At 42.9% G+C, this 20,186-nt stretch overlaps 2 protein-coding genes across 6 annotated transcripts in view; both read left to right on the plus strand.

The window, feature by feature from the left end:
- Positions 1 to 20,186, plus strand: part of METTL6 (methyltransferase 6, methylcytidine) — a 53,201-nt gene that overhangs the window by 27,124 nt on the left and 5,891 nt on the right. For both annotated transcript variants that reach the window (XR_008747380.1, XM_055805131.1), the window contains one exon: positions 15,814 to 15,876. Coding sequence is in view for 1 of the 2 variants with exons in the window: in XM_055805131.1 (XP_055661106.1) it covers positions 15,814 to 15,848 (35 nt within the window). In the remaining variant the exon portion in view is untranslated. The remainder of the gene's footprint in view (positions 1 to 15,813; positions 15,877 to 20,186) is intronic.
- SH3BP5 (SH3 domain binding protein 5) overlaps positions 1 to 20,186 on the plus strand; it is a 75,543-nt gene that overhangs the window by 8,108 nt on the left and 47,249 nt on the right. For 2 of the 4 annotated variants that reach the window (XM_027793576.2, XM_055805124.1), the window contains exon 2: positions 15,814 to 15,876. In XM_027793576.2, the coding sequence (XP_027649377.1) occupies positions 15,814 to 15,876 (63 nt within the window). Of the gene's footprint in view, positions 1 to 13,530; positions 13,711 to 15,813; positions 15,877 to 20,186 lie in introns of those variants that run through there. The other 2 variants (XM_055805123.1, XM_055805121.1) reach the window with 2 other exon arrangements.

Genomic DNA, 20,186 nt, shown 5'->3' on the forward strand with positions numbered 1-20,186 from the left:
CATGGCCCTTCCTTCATCCTGCAGTTGGGAGCCAACCTTGTTCCCTGCCATGTGATGCGGCTGGTGAAGCGTGGCATGTTGGACTGAAAGGAGGTAGAGAAGATCTTTATCTTTGTGCCCACAGGCTCTGATGGGCAAGCAAGCTATAGTGTGTGGGTGGCTCTGCAGCAATTGTCTATGGGCATACTCCTGTGCTTGGGGAAGCGGAGGAATGTGGGGTAACTTTGCTGTTCTTCTGGGTGTCTTTGTACAAAGAACATTGTACTACATTATATCATGATTTTTCTATATAGTCAAGTCATGACTAAACCCCTTGCTTCTGTATCATAACATTGTGCCCACTGCTGACAAGGCTCTGGGCAATCCTTCTTTTCCATAAGTGACCTGAAAGAAGTTACCCTGCACCCCCACCCTCTGGGTATCTTCTGGCCTCTGTGCCCCCCCATCTGTGGCATGTTGGACAGGCTCTTCAGCCTAGGGAAGGGCCACAGCTTCCTTGAACTCAGTGGAGCTCTGCTAGCATGTGAGTGGCGGACATGATCCATTATCGTTAGTGGTCCCAGGGGGTGATACGCATCCAGATGCTGTTACTGTAGGCAGGGGATAAGAAGCCACAGTTTTGTCCTTAATCTGTATCTTTGTAACGCTGTGGTGGGGGGAAAAGGTGAGGAAGCATCTTGCCTCCTTTCACTTCTGCTAGTATTTACTCATGGATGTGACAAGCTGTCATTTTCTACTTTGTGTGAAAAGTGACACTTAATTTCCCTTCCCCCCATTGCAACCTTGCCAATGTATTTGCTGCATGCAGATATAGATTTGTGTTTGTTTCCCTAGCAGATGTCACAGTGATTCAGTGCAAAATCTGCTTGGGGACATGATTGTAATTGAACTGTTCTCCAGGAAGGGGAGGTGAATGTATTGGTATTTTCTGCTTCTGTACTAGAGCTTTGTTTTTCAGATCCTTGATTCAGAGTTTCAACTTTCCATTTTGCACAAGAAGGATACAATGTGTGCAACTGTTTTAAACACTTCAAAAATTCTGTAGGACCAATTATAAGTAATGAAAGGATCTGAGCCTAAAAAATAACTTAGATCTATGCCAATTTCTATGACAAGACTCTGAATGTACAGGCAGTGGCATACAGTGCAAACTTCTATTTCTCAGGTGTTGTAGGCAAGGCTGGGTGAGATGTATTGACATAACAATGTGAGTTCAAGATGTTTCTTGTGCGTTACCTAAAGGTGTTTAGGAACTGACTTTATATTCAGTACCATCATGAAGTGATGGTTGTTTGATGCAAGAAAGTGTCTGTGAGTAGAACATGAGTACTACTGTTATTTAAAGTAAGTTTTAATTAAATGCAGGCTTCTATTACTTAGAAATTTACTGATAATCCTTATCTCCTTTCTTTCACTTCTGCATCCATTTTACATGGAAACACCATTTTCTGAGGAAGTGGCTCAATAAGGTTTGGCATTCGTGTAACAACAACCCAGGGGCACTGCTTCCCCCTTCAGAATACAAGTTAATTATAGAGCTGCAGCAAAATAACACAGGAGCCAAATTTAAAAAGAATAAAAGGCAATTATTAGCAGCTTGCATTGCTCACATTGCTACGGCTGTGCTATTGTTTGATAGCTGTATCATTGATGTGTGCGGCTGTGATATGCAATCTCTAGTTTGTGTGCGTGCTTGATACCTGTATATTCTTTGAGGAGTTCCCAACTGCCTGCTATTTTCTGTCATTACAAGCAGGCACTTACATAGCAATGCATCTCCAGCTGGCTCTTGACCAAGCCTTCTCAAGGCCTGTGGAAATACCCTTCCTTTAATAAAGTTAATGTCAGTAGAGATTGCCACCTTCAACCATTTTGATATCCTTGGCACAAAGGAAATGCTGTTTACTCCCTCTGGAGGATTAGACAGCATTAAAGCTGCTCAGTCTGTGAAGATTAGCACACTGCTGGGTGGTTGTTTTTTCTCCCCTTCCACCCCTTGAAGGAGTTATTGCTCCAAAGGGTGCCCAGAATGGTAGAGCTGTACTGTAGACTGCCTGACATCTGCTTTGTTCCTTTTGCTCTCTCTGAAAGACGCCTGCAGCTGAAAATCAATTTAATCTCCTGCTGTTTGGAGAGGGTGTTCCTGTGCTTGCATCCCACTGCACATCCCCAGCACTGTGCAAGGGCAGTTGGGAGGACTGATCGCGCTGCTGCAGCTGTTGTGATACTGGGACTGCTTCCCAGTCCCGCTTGCTGGGACTGGGAAGCAGTGTGGACACTTTTGTCCCCATGTGTCGGGACTGCATTTGCGCTATTGAGAGTTTTCCCAATTTGCTTGGAAAATCTGAGAGGCAAGCCTTCTGGGTCCCCAGTGCTGAGCACGCTGCACCCTTTCTTGTGATGGAGACCAAGAAGGCAGATTCATCTCCTTTCTGGTAGGCTTGCTCTTGAGAGTATCTGTGTGTTAAATATGTTCTCAGAATGTTTTGCAATATGTGTATCCTTATCCAAACAAAGGCTGGATAATCCTCAGACACCTGTCAAACACAAAACCGTTCAACTACCTTCCATCTTATCTGCATTTTGGCTGGTGACTGCACTGATTTTCTGAGCCAGCCATTCAGTCCATTTGCTGCAAATGGTCCTGGCAACAAATCACCTGGGCATCTTTTCCTTTCCTAGACACACCTCTTTTTTACTGTTTCAGAGGCCTGAACGCCTCTTTTTTACAAAAAGCAATGTGAAAAGTTTAGTGAAATGAAGGTACGCTTCTAGATCAAATTTCGGACATGTAAAATCCCGCTGTCTTACCCAGAACCTGCCCCAGGTATTCATCATGCCTACCGTTTCCAGGGGATTCAGATATTTTGCATCATGGGAGAGTTGCTTGTGTCTTGGCAGCTCATCGGAAGTGTGGGTGCAGGGGTGTATGAATGGCTTCTGGTGCTAACAGCTCGCTTGCAAAGAGTTACCCTGTGGGAGGATAGGAAGTGAAAAGATGGGAGGAAATTGGAAGAAAGGCCAAAGGAGCTAAAAGAGAGGCTCAGAAGTTACATTTTAGGTTAGAGGAACATAGTTTGCAGTGTGGAGTGATTTGTGTTCATCTGCATGTTAATGAAGGACAATCTGTCAGGCTCCCCACGGTCCTCTTGGGCAGGGTTTTCCGAAGGCCTGAAATGTGCTCCCTTATCTCTTCCTGCTGTTGTGGAGCTTGTTCCTGGGATAGGCATTACTGTTATAGCTGGGAAACAGCCTGCTTGCACATTTCAGCTGGAAAAGTGCTGTTCTGATATAGTCACTGGCTGAGAATAAAAGAATTTTCACTTTACCTCCTTGTGTCAACAGAACAAGGAAAACAAAACAATGAATGGCCTTTTGGGATGAAAGGGAGCAGGTTTTTTAATCCAGTTACCTGGCACATAGCATTCCTATGTGCCCCTCATTCCAGAGGTTTAGAGGGCATCTCAAAAGGAGGAAGGAAAAAAAAAAAAAGGAAAAAGCGGGTTTCCTGACTGTTAAGGCGGTTGCAGGGACTCCTAAGGTGAAATGCTTCACTTCTACCCCTATGACCTCTTATTGTGAAACTGCCCTCATACTGGAGAGAGTTCAGTGGAGAAGAATTTACAACATGATATGCTAGTCTTTCCTAGAGTTAAGCATGTTTTCTGTGGCAAAAGGGACTCATCTGGTCGGCGAAGGAACAGAGTTCTTCAGATGATACTATAAAAATTCTCTAGTCTCTGCAACATAACAAGCAAACAAGATCCTGAAGTGGGAGTTGAAATGATGTAGCTGCATCATTTGGACAAACACTGGTGCTGAACCATAGCTAATGTCAAGTGCTATGGAACAGTTTATATATGAAAAAAAGAAATCAGTTTTTGAAAGAATTTATTACTGTAGCAAGAATTACTTTTTTTAGTTATGTAACTTGTGCTATGGAAATTTAGTGAGGTTTTTTTAAGGACTGTGCAGTAAGACATGGATCCTAAGTAGGTAATTCTAGGTCAAAATGAGAAAAGCCTTTTGCTCAGCTAGAGCAGTAGAACAAGGATGAAGTGTGCCAAAAGGAGAGTCCAGAAGTGAGGTTAAACTAAAATTTAAAAAGTGACTGTTGCGATCTGCTTTTTGATTTTGCCATAAGATTCTTACGTGCCTTTTTGCAGTCATTTGGCCTCTCTATATCTTCATGGCTTTGCCTGAAATGTAGATACAACAATACTAATACAGGTCTTCTCTCAGTCTCTTACCCGGAGCTACTTCTGTTGGCATTCTCTGATACAGTGCTTGCTTTTACCATCCAGGAGAGACCATAGCTAGCCTGGCCTTGGGAGCAGATTTTTGCTGGTATATTTTAAGCCTACATCTGGAACTTGTCTGCACCTGCTAGTGAAAGAGAAAAACCTGAAGCAGTTTAGCTAATAGTGAGACCAGAAGCATGTGGTGCAGGTATCTCTAATCTTGTGGCTTTAAACATTTGGTCGTTACCTTCAGAGCTTTTCATTTTATGGAGATCTGAACCACTTGGTGTCATGAATCTCTGAAGATGCTTTTTGCCCTCTGCTGCTGCCTATCTATGCTGTACTTTCCAGATATAATGTCAGTTTGTAGAAGCTGTAAGGATAGTCCCTAATCTTCAGAAGTCCCCAAAGCAGTGGGCAGTTTTCCTTTCGGAACTGATGAAGGGTGGGATGGGTGAAGGTCAGCCTGAGGAATGGTGTTTAGTCTGGGCTGCAGTGCTGAGAGTGCACTACTGAGACTGTGTTTTGGTGGTGGAAAGTTGGGATGTGGGGAAGTGAATGAGAGATGGGGTGAAACAGAAACGCGAGGAAAATTTTCAGCTGGGGAAAACGGCAAATTCTGCTTCTAAGAGAGGGATTTCCAGGACCAGAAAGTTGGGGAAATTGGAAGAAGGTAAAAAGAGAAATGAAGGATAAAGACAAATTTAAGAAAGAGGGAAGTAATGGGTTAAATGATACTTGAAATGGTAGAAGGAAGGGGAAGGTATTAAGACTGTGGGAAAAAAAGAGGCTGAGCTTGAATGGTGAGGGTGAGTGGGGAGCAGAGGTGAGAGGGAGAGCCTGTTATCTGCATTGCAATCCAAAAGTATTCAGCTCTTGGAGGTTTGAGGTACTTGGTCAGATGCTGCTGGCAGCATGGTTGTCTGCAGTGAGGCTTCAAAACCTGCTCTGTGTGACCGACTTTGGACTGGGGCAGGTTTCACAGCCTTGGTACTGCTCTGGGCTGCTGTGGGGCACCAAGGTGGAAATGCAGGGATGTGGCTCTGCAGCAGCATGCCCCTGCACGTTGTGGCATGGAGGAAGGCAGGAGGGGGAATGCAGATAATCATTACTTCTTATCCTGATATATAAAGTTGGGTGCTAAAACAGACTGTACTTCACTCCTACACACAATGTGCTCGATCACTTGATTTTTATGTAATGAGAAGCACTGAAGAGTATGATTCTGCCAGGCAGTGAGTGAAGGACATAAAATCTTGCTATTAATGGTAAGAGAGGGGGGGAAAGGGGCTTTGTACACAGGAATCATTGCAGTTTTACAAAGCTGAGATGGATTTTTAAAATTTGAATATTTTAAAGGCTTGTGGATTTCTATACATATCTGGGAGGAGACACTTCAAGCGTGAACACTTAGGATCTTGCAGGCGTCAAACTCAAATTTGTTAAACTGATAATTTTTTCTCTATTTAGGTATTTGATAAGCTCATTTTCTAGCACAAGGTAAATTAGGCTATAACAGGCCTGGAAAGGTAACTAAAGAGGAGGGCAGAAAAAACATTCCTGTTTCTCCTGTCACTCGAGACCTCGTGCAAAGACCTTTCTTAATAGCTTGCTAATGGGGCTTGGCTGTGAAAGGGCCTGCCCCCATCTCTGGGCTTCCCAGCTGTTTTCCTCTTGGCTTCTAGTCTGCCTTCACAACTCTGAGGCAGGAGATCCCCTTTGGTTGCCAGCTCCTGTCTTTTGTTTCTCTAAATATAGATCAGGGTTCTACCTTTTCTCTGTACTTGACTGGTCATGATGGTGATGAAGTCCCAAATCTTCCTGTAGCTACCCAGTCTACTCAGCTCTCTGTTTGAAAGCCCATTTTGAACAGGTGTCTGTTTCCCTGATCCTCTGGGCCATCCTTGTACTTGAAACCTCTGTGCTGTTTCCCTCTGTTTAATCAATTAGCACCTGTAAGAAATGGGATTTGTGTAGGAATCCAAAGGGAAAGCTTCCCTGGATAGCCGATGCTTGAAGGAATGCTCTGAGATGCTCTGATGAAAGGTGTTCTGGAGATTCAAGGTGTTAGTTAATGTGTGCTCAGTAGCTTAAGATAGGATATGGGTGAATTTCCTGTCCGATAGCAAGATTACTAGGAAGTGAAGTCTGTGGTCAGAGACCTTTCAGTGGATACCAGGTTGCTTTTGCACAGAGCTGTGGTACAGCCTGCATGCATGAGGTAGCTTTGCTCTGCAGGAGATTCCTCACTGGCAGAGGGAAGGTGCCCGTGAACAGTGTCACGAAGCACCTCTCGGGAGCTTTGCCTGTGACTGGGAGGCATAAGGGAGACCCTTCCCCGGTGAGCTGGAAAATGGCTCTGTGCTTAGTGCATAGAGGAGCCATGCTGTGTGAGGAAAGGGTTGTGGAAACTGCCACCTTTGAGCAACGTGCATGGATCTCACTCAAGTACACTGGACACATGAATACCCTGCACCAGATCCACAGGAACTTCACTACCTGGAGTTTCTTGTTTGTCATTATATTTTCGTGGTTTTCATAGTGCTGCGTTGCAGGGACTCTGCCTTCATCTGTCAGTGTTGTGTCTGGTATCCTGAGCAGTGTAGGCTGGTGGCAAGAGACCAGTGAGGGGATTTTATCCTTTAAATCTACCAGTGAGAAACCTACTAATATAGTTAAGTAGTCACCAATATGGCATCAGTATGAACATTAAACAAACAAAAGACTGGAAAAATGAGATGTATTCTTGCATGTGGCTCATGTTATTTGGGAATTAGAGGTGGTTCTTTAAATAAATATTTTAAATGTGGTTTGCATAGATATCTAAGTATAAGGAATAAAAGATGAGGGTGGGTGGTTTTGTTCTGAATAGCAGTGATGTATCCACACCACTGCAGAAACATTACTGAGTTGTCAGGCTGGTTAGAAGAGAGTGGCACTTGCATCTCATTTTGGCTGTCACAGGGCAAGTGCAGACTAAACACCTTTGCATTTGATCCTGCTCCTGTTGAAACTGATGGGAGACTACTTATCAAGGAAAGAGAGCAGGGCTGGGAACCTCAGTGGATATATTCAGCTTAAAAGGTTGCAGTGTAGGGTTTTACCCTGTTCAAGTATAAAGCACCGTAAAAGGGATCTTCCTTATCTTTCAGTAGCAGATCTGAGGAAGAGTCTCATGTTACTCTTTTATTTTCTAAATCTGCAAAAGCAGCACACGCTGCATTTTGGCCAGATGAGCAGTGGGACTACTCTTCTGCTCTGCAGATGTAGTGTTGTTTACTGGTGGTTTCCAGTGGGAAATTCCACCCACCTTGCCAAAAGACAGCTTGGAGGAGGAGAAAATAAGTCCTGGGATGATGGTGGTTCTTTCCCAGTGAAACAACAATAAGTAGGGAAATTCATCAAGCTGTTAGTCATGCATTTATATATATCTATATCTATATATTTCATAGTATACATGAGTGTGTATATATATAAAAACTATATTGCACTCACGCTGTCTGTGTAAAGCGTCATCAATATCAGGCTTCAGAGTAATAAGAGAAGTAGCTCATGGAATATAAATGCATATCCAGGCAAAATTGGCCCAGCAGGTAATTTTGCTAATAATCCTGGTACCTAGTTGTTGTGAAAGATACTAAGATTAATGGGGCTAGAAAATAGATTGTACCTCTTTAAATAAGCTTGCTTTCTTTGTAGCCCTGTGAAGCCTAGATGGCAGTTTTAATCATCCTTAAATGGTGCTTGTTAAAAAGAAGTGAAATTAAAGGGTATTTTGGGATGTAGCTTTTTCTTGAATACATTCCTTGTAGGTGGGGAAATTCCAATTGTTTGTAATTGTAGATGCTCAGGCTCCATTAACGTGTCTTTGTGTGCATCATTTGTATGCAAGTTCACAAGGTGATAGCATCTTTCAAACTGGAGTAAAAAAGATAATTGATTTTTAGCACTTCCTAAAATGCAGAGCACAAACATACTGCAGCCGTTGTGGGTATGGAAGCATGAAAATTTGCTTGAGAAATAAGCCAAAGGAAGTTTTGATTCTGACCACTTTTTAAGCATTTAATACCCTGCATGTGCATCCAGGGAGTTAAAAGTCTTCCATAAATGCGGTGCATATCTCCAAAAAATGTATGTGCTTAGCCTCTTATCAAAGATTATGATATGGAGGACCAGATCTTCCAATGTACTGTGACTGTGGGTGAGATCCTACTTCATGTTTAAAAATGTTTCTAACATGTGCAATATACTTCTGAAAACCAGCAAAGCATATGGGGTTTGAATGTTGACAGAGCAATGTCTTTGCTGCAGTTTGGAAGAGTGAGATGGTGGGTTTGTTTTTAAATGAGACAATTCCTAAGCTAAACTAATTTCTGGTGTAACATTGCAAAAGTCATTGTGGTAAACTGGTTTTCAGGATTAATTCAGTTAAGAAATTACATGAAGGATTTTATGCTTGTAAATATATTTTGGGGGCCATGTTTTATGTGCTTTTTTTTCTCCTTAGAATTGGACTCTCTGTACTTCTTCTGTGTTTGATGGTGAATTATTTAAAACCAAATTGCAACAGTGCTTCAATATTTGAGGCCAATTGGAAGTTAGCATCTAGCATGGTAATCAATGAAAGCAGAATTTTTCACAGAGGCAGTATTCTGTAAGCAAGGCTTTGTCTCTCAGGCTGTTTTCTCCACAAAGGTTTCCATGAACTGCAAATGTGTCTTTGGTAATCAAATGTGTGTTAATTAGTCCTGAACTCTGCTCAGTATGCTATCAGTGTTCAAAAAGAGGAGATACTTGCTTCTGAGGAAGGAAGTGCAACTTTGATTTGTATTTTAGGCCCTTGCCTCTAGTGCTTGGGCAGAAGCAAGCTTTGAGGGCAAGTATGAGCAGAAATTTTAATGTAGGATGAGATTTGGAAAAAACCCCAACCCATCCTTAAAATCCATTCAGGATCTACCATTATAAAATATATGTAAAATTACACTATTCATTCCCTTTGATTTCTTCCCCCCTAAATTAGCTACTGTTATTAGTATATTTCCCCAAGCAATTCTTCACTGATGCATACTTCTTCCCAGCTGATTTTATTTAAAATGCAACTTCTAGTTCCCCAGTGTCTATTCAGAGATGTAATACCTAATGTACAAACCATCCTCCAGAACGAGGGAGAGAATTCCTCTCTGTACTCTTCCCTTAAGGTACATATGTTTCCATCTGTCCCCAGCCAAATGCTGCCTGTACACTGAGGATTTCCATGGGACCAAAACCTGAGGTTACCTAGCAGCTTCCCCCCAAAGTAAGAGTGTAGCAGTGCTCTTGGTCAGAGCATCATCTTTGGTCAGGATTTTCCATGCTCCAGTATCTGCTGTTAATAAGGCTTGTACCCCAAATACCTGCTGTCATGTCACAACACAGAGGTGTTGCCTGGAGCAGTTAAATTGGTTGTTCAAGTAACTTGGATCATGGCTTTTCCTGCAACGGTACCTTCCTTATGCTTTTTTGGTGAGCTGTATCATCTCCAGCATAGCTTTTGTCAAGCTGCAGCCTGGCCTGGCAGGTCTGGGCTAATTCTCTATTGTGCCCACTCTGGAATCCCATTAGTGAAAAAGCAAGCTGTTTCTTTCTGCCTGAACTTCTCTTTGCTTTGTTCAAATATTGAATGTGTAGGACCAGGATTTTGAAATATTGATACAGGAGAAAGCACAGACTGTCTCAGTCAAGCCTCATGCAGGCTTTACGCAGCCACCTTAGTGCATATGGGACCTGTGGGGGAAGCAAAAAGGTCAGTATGACTAGCTTTCTGGGAGTGGAGTGTGGCTGGGGAAGTGTCTGGCTTTTAACAGATGATGTAGGAGAGATTTTCTGGGATGAGATCACTCACGACTTGGCAAAAGTAATGCCCAAACGCCATTGTCCACAGTCGACTTATTGAACCGTATGGACTTAAGCAGAGCATAGAATCACAGAATGGTTTGGGTTGGAATGGACCTTAAATATCACCTAGTTCCAACCCCCTGCCATGGGCAGGGACACCTTCCACTAGACCAGGTTGCTCAAAGCCCCATCCAGCCTGGCCTGGAACACTTCCAGGCCGGGGGAACCACAGCTTCTCTGGGCAACTTGTTTCAGTGTCTTGCCACCCTCAGAGGAAAGAGTTTCTTCCCTGTATCTAATCTAAATCTACCCTCTTTCAGCCTCAAGCCATTACCCCTTGTCCTGTCACTGTATGGCATTGTAGGAAGTCCCTCTCCAGCTTTCTTGCAGGCCCCCTTTAGGTACTGGAGGGTTGCTATAAGGTCTCCCTGAACCCACCTTTTCTCCATGCTGAACAATCCCACCTCTGTCAGCTTGTCGTCATAGGAGAGGTGCTCCAGCCCTCTGATCATCCTTGTGGCCCTCCTCTGGACTTGCTCCAGCAGGTCCATATCCTTATGTTGGGGGCTCCAGAGGTGAATGCAGTAGTCCAGGTGGGGTCTCAGGAGAATGGAATAGAGGGGAAGAATCACCTCCTTCAACCTGCTGTCCATGCTTTTTTTGATGCAGCCTAGGATATGGTTGGCTTTCTGGGCAGCAAATGCTCATTGCCAGGTCATGTTGAGTTTCTTGTCTACCAGCACCCCCAAGTCTTTCTTCTCAGGGTTGCTCTCAGTTCATTTTCTGCCCAGCCTGTATTTGTGCTCAGGATTGCCCCAACCCACTTTTAGGACCTTACACTTGACCTTGTTGAACTCCATGAGGTTTGCACAGGCTCACCTCAAGCCTGTCAAGGTCCCTCTGGATAGCAACCCTTCCCTCCAGTGTGTCAACTGCACCACACTGCTTGGTGTTGGCAAACTTGCTGAGTGTGCCCTCAAGCATGAAGCTTGCCTGTGTGCTGTGCAGGATTGTCCCTCGGATACTGCTGGGGCTCTGCCACCCTTTCCATGTGACTGGTTTCAGCCAAAACTATTTCATGGGGAAGAGAAGGAACTGAGCATGCAAATAATATTCTGGAGTCTTTTATTGATCTTCATGTGTACTGAATAGTCTCCCTTTCCCTTTTCTGTCAAATTTCTCCCTTAGGGCCATTTTTCTGCTAATGCCTTAGTGATGTCTGCAGTGATGACAGACATGTGGCCTGTGCATTCTTCAGCATTTTTTTTAATAAACCTTTCAGATGTATTGGTTTGATAAAAAATGATCTCAACGGCCTTGGTGCTCTGTGTGTGATTTTAGAGCTGTGGGGAAAGGGGCCTGTATATTCATACCATCTCTTGCACAGTGCCAAGCTCTGCAGGCAGCTCTCCCAACATGCTAATTCCGCTGTATGACTGAAGGAGAGAAACAGCTTGCTCTGCCTTGGTAGTAGCAGGCTGATGAATTTGGCTGGAGGTTTTTTGAGCTGTGACAGTCATGGGGACTGTCTTGGTGGCAATGGAGAAACAGAGTCCTCACACAAACATTATAAATGCCTTGGGGAGAGCATTTCTGCACCCCAAGTACTGAGTCGTGCTTTGCGTGACATTGCTGTGGGGCAGGTTGTGTAGGTTTTGGAGAAACGTGGCATAGTTACTGTAGCTGGTTTACATAGCCTTGTTTTCTAGAAATATAAGTGATAACAGCAGGATTGCCAGCATTAACTCTTCCATATACTGCTTGGTGGGTTTTGTGCTCTTTTCGGGTGATGAGAACTTTGGACATTTGACCACAACAGTCTTGGCACAAGCCACAAGTACACGGGATGAGAGATGCCAGGGCCCTAGGGACCTCTGGCTGTGTGTACATATTGAATTCCCTTAATGGAGAGCAGTAGAACACTTGGCTTTTGTGGATTTGTGTTCCCTGCCCCCCCCCCCCCCCCCCCCCCCTTTACATGGTTTCTTTTACTGTGAGAAATGAAGATGTTGCAAACAACCCTTCTGTGTTTTTGCAACACCTCCTCTGTTCCTTGATTATTTTAGTTTGTTGGTGTCACTTTGCATGTTTATACTATTTTCAAATGTTTGTGCCACTCTTCCATCCACACCCCTCCTCCCCATCCCCACACCCCCCAGTTGCTTGACAGCTTTTCTTTTGCCTCCTTTTTTACCACAGGAATGTGAATTTTTATCTTCTTGTGCTTTGCTGAGATATTGTTCATCTTCAGACTCACAAAGGAAGTGTCTTCCCCACGTCTGAATTTTTTTTTAATCTTTTGAGGAGGTTTCAAACAAAAATGGGATTAAATCAAAAGTGATACTTTTAAGGTGGAGATATAGTCCTCATCTGTTTGAAATGACTTGTTATCCACCCAGAGGGAGCAAGGAAGTAGTTCAGTGTGGTTGGTGTGATTTGAGGAAGGGCCTTGGCTCAGCCAGTTGTCACTTCTTGCCTTGTTTTTCCGATGTGGGTAGCCTGGCCCATGTGCTTTGGTGGGACTGCTTTCTCTGTCTTGCGGAGGGAAAAGACAAAGAAAGCATCATGTTTTTTCATTTCACTGGTGTAGGAATGCGCTGTTTGTTTCTCTCTGGAGTTGTTGTGAGAAGGGAAGAAAAATAAATTGTTTAAAATTTTATTTATTCACTGCAGCCCACAGAAGGGGTTACAGCTGTGTTCGAGGCTAGCAAAATGAAGAGGTGCTGGAGCCTGCTCCTGGTGGTACACTGCTAGGCAGAAGGGTTGCCCACTCTTACCCTTTTAGCGTTCAGGTGCCAGTTTGGGCCCTGTCCCTGTGGTTAAGGAGACCCTAATCTGAAGTGCTCTGCTGGCCAGGGGCCATGCATATACATAGAATCCATGCTTCTTGCAAGAAGTTTCTTTTTACTGACAGCAGAAGGATATGTCTTTAGTGTGTCTTTTTCTGCAGCATCCAGTACAATAGTAGCTTGCCTAGCTGCCACGCAACAGAAATCTGGGTTTCATTTGAATTTTCAAGGTTGTTAAAAGTGACTTCAGTATTTTTATCTCCTCCTTTTCTCTCCCCTTTTTTTCTCCATAGACATGTCAGCCCCCAGCAGAGCCTGAAAAAGAGAATAGACCACAACAAGGCGGGGGGTGGGGGGGAAGAAAGAAAAAAGGCACGCAAGGTATGGTTAGCATTTCTCTGCACCTGAAACTACTCATTTTGGTTTCATGCACTGCAGTTGCGTGCATTTGGTCTGCCCGGCGGGGTGGATGGCGGGGTGAGCACCGAGCATGACAAAATACAAGCACTGACACACAAAAAAAAAGGGGGGAAGAAGGGTTTAAAAAAAAGAAACCCCGCAGTTTTTCGCTCATTTCCTCCGTGCGGTGCGAATGCACAAAGAGACGGGGGCGCTGTGCGGAGGGAGGGGTTCCCCCCGGAGGCGGGGCCGGGGCGGCCGAGCTGCCCGAGCAGGAGCCGGAGCCGGCAGCGGCGGCGGAACGGGAGGTACCGGCAGCCGCCGCCATGGAGCCGGGGGGCAGGCGCGGCCGCGCCGCCGAGGAGGGCCCGCGCCCCGAGGAGGAGGAGGTGGACCCCCGCATCCAGGTGAGGGCCGCCGCGCCTTGCCTGCCTCTCCGGGAGGGCTTAATTTTAAAATGTATTTTAATGTGTATATAATTTATATAATAACTGTTACAATGATTGCCTTTTATGTTTTGTTATTTTTGGTTTTTAATGCATACGTACATACATATAGACATACACACATATATATATATATTTATGTATACGTTTGCCGGTGCCTAGCGGCGGTGCAGAGCAGCCCCGGGTGTCTCGGCGCCCGCCGGGTGTGGGGGGAAGCGGCCCCGGGGCGCCCCAGCCCTTTGTTACCCTGCGGCCCCGGGCAGCGCTCTGCGCCGGGCTCCGTTGGGCGTCCTTCCTTCTCCTACTGAAATCCCCCTCCCTTTTTACTTTTGACCATGACAGCGTGACCTTGCTCGTGAAACAGGGCTGATACTCAGAAATTGGTAAATGGGGGAAAGCACAGATTATTTTTCAAAAATTATTCTTACTTGCTTAAAAATGGAGCTTTAGTGGAAGGTGGTAAATTCTCTCTATGAATACTTTCTGAAATGCTTTTTATTCTTGCATGGTTTCTAAACAAAGCTTTTCTCCCAAAAATCATGTCTTGACCAATTGCCTGGTGCAAACTTCAGCACGCTGTGGCCCCTGAAATGAAATGTATTTTTAGGTCTCTGCAGATTTATGGCTCTTGCCTCCAGTGTTGCTGGGACTGTTTGTCATGAGTGAATATAAGCATGTGTGTACATTGCTGAGAGGATGGATTCTTGGCTTAGGGCCCTCCATGCTGTAATTCTTTTCTCCATCGTGAGCATTTCTTTTCCAGGGCCAAGCAGAGCAATTGCAAAATTCACAAAACATGGTTACATAGAGCAAGGCCCTTAGCCAAAAGCGAGCCTGTTACTGCCTTGATTTTGAGAAGCTGAGATCTGTTAGTGCCTTTTGATAAATTTTGACTTTAGGTTCCTCAGCTTGCACAGCTGTCCATATATCCGATTTGCACTTTTTTGTAGAAACAGTGTTTTTCTTGAGTTTCCTGTTTGGTTGAAGAAATAGGCTGCTAGGTCTGCCTCTGTCATGTCTTAACCATACAGTAAAAGGCAATTGGGTAATTCATGTATGAGTGTCTGTTTCAGAAAACATGGGCAAATATGTATCTTCCAAATCCTAGGAGCTGGAAATGAAATCTGACCTCCAAGGATAAGAGAACTGAACCGTTGCAGTTAATTCCTTTCTGATTGTACCCAGAGTTGTTCTTGTAGTCTAGTGGGAAATTGCTCAAGCTACAATCAATTTACAGTGGTTGGTTTATACAGCTAAACATTTCAAGGTAGATCCTGTTACACTGGTTGAAAATGAAATGTTTGCTTTAGCAAACATTCCTGTTGAAATTGTAGGATCTCACATGAAGTAACATGTTGATCAAATGAAGGCTATTGGGAGTCCACTCCTGAGGGTTGCATTTTGTTATAAGAAAGTAATTAAGAATGAGCTTTGTTTTTACAGTAACTTCATTCATGCCAACACCACCTCTAGTAAATATTTATTCAAGGGCTTTAACACCTTTGTTTTTACTGTTAAGAGATCAAAGTGTTGGCGCTAAGGCAGACTGAATAAACATAATCGTATGTCCCATTGACTGCTTGTGTTATAAAATGGTTTGCCAAAACCCAGAGTAAAATGCCTCTTGTGCTGCAAAACATGTTTTTTATCAGTGCTGTTCTTTCATTGTATGTCTCCTGTGATAGTACTAACTTTATGTTAATACTTCTGAGGACTGTGTGTATCTCACTGGAAAGTAGCAGATACTGACTATATTGATTAACAAGACAGAATTTACTGTACCTTTATGTTTATTTTTCATAGCAAGGAATAAGCCAGAGCAGGAAATGTGGTGCCTTAAAATAAAACTATAGAGCTTCTCTGATTATTTTTCTTTTAAGTTGCAAACTAGAATACCAGTGGCAAAGTTATTCTAAATGTCTCAAGGCTTCCTCTTTTCACTGTATTTGTAAGCCACAGCCCTTGTAAGCTTTCAGTGAGGATGCAGAATGAGCCTTCTCAGACACTTTTTTCCCCCTGATTTCTTAAGATGCATTTGACTTTTCTTTCTTTCTTTCTTTCTAGGGGGAACTGGAAAAACTAAATCAATCTACAGATGATATCAATCGCAGAGAGACGGAGCTGGAGGTACAGAATTCATCCTTGCATTTTTCTTTTGTGCATGTTGGATTTTGTGAGCAACAGAACAGTATTTGCGTAGGTTCCCTCCTGAATTGTGCCATGGTGATGATTTTTTTTTTTTAAAGGTGTGACTTGAGCTAACAGCTGGAACAGAAAGGGAGAGGGCAGAGGGATACTGACAGTGTACAAACCATATGTAGAGAACCCTATGCGCCTTCCCCCTTCCTCCATCGCTGCCACGGCCCCTCCCCCCCCCCCCCCCCCAGCCCTGGACAAACCCTATTTTCAGGTTTTGAAACTAAACTTAGACAAGTTCTGTTTTTACAAGTCGCTGTTTTGGGTTTGTGTTCTTGACATAATAGACAGTGAAAGTTTATTTGGTTAAGAAGTCGTTGCTGTACAATTACCTGCCAGGATCTCCTCCTTAGTGGTTATTTTTTTTAGCTTGTTAGATTTGCCTTTTTTGTCATTATTTTCAGAGTAAGGAAAGTAGAAGGAGTTGAAGGAAAAGACTTCCTAGTTGGAAAAAGAGGTTTTCTTGGACACTTAAAAATCTAATGGAAACTTCTGAAGAAATTGTTTCTAAAGTCCCAAATTTGAGCTTCAGCTATTCTGGAAGGCTCTGCATTATTGGTCTAATAACAAATCAAAACAAACTGTCCTACTTGTGTGTCTAAATTTTATTTTGTTAACTGCAAAACAAAGATGATAAAGCCAGTGGAAGTGTAAGATGAATATACTGCTAAAGTAAAACTGGTATAAAATGCTACTTTACATCCTAATAATTTTGATAACATTACAGTATTTTGGATACTGTATCAAAACATGCTGAGATTGCAGTGATGAACTCACTCTAAAGGTATATCTATAGATTTCTGTCTGCATCTTCAAAATGTCAAAGTCTGTGTTGATTCCCCCCGCCCTGTATGTGCGTTTTGGTGAGATGGGTACCTGGAGCATGGGATGGTTACTGGTAGTATTTAAAAATACACTATCCAACTGCGTGTACCAAGCAGAATACAGGGTTATGAGCTTCTTTGGAAACAAAGCAGCCTTGTCATGTGGCTATTTTCGTGTCCTTACTTGTTTGTATTTTCTGTGCTTTGTGGCATGTAGATCATGAATTTATTGGCAAATAAACTTAGTGGAATGGAGAGCAATTTGTTATGTGAAATTAAATTATATTTCAGCTGTGAAAACTGTTCAGTGTCACTAGCTTGGTTTCAATTTTATGAGTGAACTTTAAAAGTCAGTATGCTAGTCTGCAACAATACCAATTAAATGGACTTCAGGACTATATACATACATTGGAAAAAAAATAATTATGTATGTTTTCAGTCTCCTTATTTCATGCTGAGATACTGAAATTGAAAGATGTAGCTATGGATAGGTGCCTGGATTTCATTAATCTTGTCATAACCTTGCACTGAGGACGTATTATGAAACAGAATAGTAATAATAATGCAAATGCATACTCATGAAATAAGTCCCAATGACTTAAGATGGGATTTTACTGCTTGATTAAAATTATTCATGTGTTCAAGTGTTTGTAGAGCCTGGAGATTTGTAGCTACTGAATGTGTGACACATGCTGAGCTCTAAAGGCTGAAAGGCTCCTGGATATATCATTGTAAATAAGAGCAGTGTTTCCACATTAGCTTGATCTTACATTGTTGCTTACTTAGTATAAGAAATACTAGGTGTCAGATAGTGCAGGGAATGATTATATGATTCTTTCTACCCCTATGTCATTAAATGTTTACTGCAGATCTGTCTGTAGTACTTACTGTAAGCAGTCTTTGATGGAATTAAGTTGAAATGTAATCAACAGTAGGCTTTCATGAATGTTTCCTCTTTGCTTTTCATCCAAAAATCCTACTGAATTGAAACCAGTTTGTGGTATCATGCCGCTGCATAATTTTTAGTCTGGAAAGATTTTCGTTACTTTTGATCTGCTTAAATTTTGAGGACAAATGCAGTTGGATGAGGTTAACGGTTGGACTTGATCTTAAAGGTCTTTTCCAACCTAAATAATTCTGTGATTCTATGTAAGCAAGGCTTAATTTATATATATGTTGATAAATGCATTTTAAATGGACTAAAGACCTTTCTGGAGGAAAGATACTAAAGAAACACCAAACCAACACTTGTGGTTAGAAGAAAATCCCTGCGTTTGTACTCTGGACAAGGAAAGAAAGCTTTGCCAAGCAGCCTTAGAGGATAAATCCAGAGTTTGGAAGAGGGAGTTTAGAACTGGTATAATTCCACTTCAGATGTCCAAAATCCTTGAATGCTGCTGAAAATGTGGGCTTCTGGGAAAGCCATGTTGAGTTTGCCTGTGAAGATTTGCTATTTTGGCTGTTACTATCTGCTTTGTTTTCCTTCCTAATTGGTGGTCTTGCTGCTATTGCAAGGTATTTCATAAGGTGAAAGATGTGTTTGGTTTTTTTAACCAAACAATGGAGTTACATTTATCCTGTTCTTCTATTATTATTTTCTTTGTCTTTTCAATATCTGATCATAGTTGACTTCAATGGGAGCACAGAGTTTCATTAGGCTATTTACAGTGCAAGATGCTGATTGCCAGCTTCCTGTAGCATTACTTTGTGGTCCATACGTTCCCGCTGTTGAATTTTTGCCCAGAATAATCTGGAAAAGCAATGGGAGCATTTGAGTAGAAGGTATACTTCTTTGAAGGAAGTTCAGAAAAAGTCACCCATGTTTTTGTGACTTGATGTACTCCCTGATTAGCAGGAAGAGTAACCTTGTGGCATCTAAGTACTGCAAGTCAGTTCTGGACTTCCTGTAGCTTTGCACGAGTCACTCTAAATGGGACTGCTGTCTGTCTCCAGTTCCCATTAACTGGAAAAAAAGACTGTCATGATTAAATGCTTCCATGCTTTTGTTCTTGCCTCAGGTCTACATCTGCAAAATGGCAGTAAAAATGCAGCTTTACCCAATGAAAATGTTACGGGGCTGAAATCAGTAGAGGCTTCTAGGATTTTTCTTGGTGCAGCCACAGACACAGTCTGTGTTTGAACGATGTAGAGTTGGCATTTGCTGCTCACAGAGGTGATAAAATGTAGAATTCTGGTTTTAAGTTGATCAGCCTGCCATTTTTTTTTTAAAGATGCTCTGCACCTGAACTACTGTATGATCTGTTTTAAGTTGAGCAACCTGCTGCTTTCTATCTTTTAAAATAAGTTCTGCACCCAAGCCACCTGTGGGAGGGGTGGATTTACATGCATGGCATGACTTGAACAGATACGTTGAAGTTGGCTGCATCTATTATTTTACTTGATATAATTACTCATTTTTTTTTCTCTGTTGACCTATCCTGTTAAACCCTGGAGAAATATCCTGACCTGATGACGCTCACAGCCTGTTCAGGAGTTGTGGAGCTGCTAAAGGGCACTGAGTGGCTGGTAGTTACGTGTTGCGTTAATGTATTGCCTGTTAATGAATCTTTGATTAGGCTTGATTTAAAATCCATAATGCTGCTCATACTAAGTGCAACACTGAACATTACTGACACAGCAAAAGGATGATAAGGGTCCTCTGAGGGATTTAACACTTGGCTTCGCTAATGTCCCTGTTTATGTTTGTGAAGTGTCTGTGAGGAGGTGGGGGAAACATCTTGCAGTGGAGGTACAAGTATGTTTTGGCCAAATGCAAGTTAGAGTGGCGCCTTGCTATCTGAGCTTTTTTCCTGTTTATTGGAAATGCACCTCCATCTGAACTCATGTGAGTTGCAAACGTACTTAACAAATGTGCATGACTTGCCTGTCCAGCTAACTCATGCACGTCTTTGGCTGGTTCTGGAAAGTACAGTTCAGATGTAACAAATTTACCCAGGGACCCTCTGGCAACATTGCAGGGAGGAGAAACACAGCACATACCGTTAAAATTACCACTGGAATCCCAGCTATCTCGAATGTGTTTTTTGTTAGAGTTTTTGTGTTGCTGGAGCTATGAGCTTGCCAGTGTTTGTAAGGGGAGATGACTGCATATGAAAACTAGAGCTGAACAGTGCTGCTTTCAGCCATGCTTGTTTTAAGTAGGACCTGGTTAGGATCCTTCTTGTATGTTTGCCTATATCCTCTAGTCATCATCTGCAAGTCTCTGTGTTACTTTTAGTCCTGGCTTTATCCTAAAGGTCACCCTGGGTTGGTTTTGGTCGTATCAGCTGTGGTGCTCTTTCACGTGTGAGCCTTGTCAGCATTTGAACCCCTCTCAGAAGGGGAAGGACTGTTTTATTTAGAGTTGCTCTTCTTACTTCCTCACTAAAATACTTGGGTTTGGGGTAAAGCTCAAGC

This window comes from Falco peregrinus, chromosome 5 (genome assembly GCF_023634155.1).
Source record: "Falco peregrinus isolate bFalPer1 chromosome 5, bFalPer1.pri, whole genome shotgun sequence".
Classification (NCBI taxonomy): domain Eukaryota; kingdom Metazoa; phylum Chordata; class Aves; order Falconiformes; family Falconidae; genus Falco; species Falco peregrinus.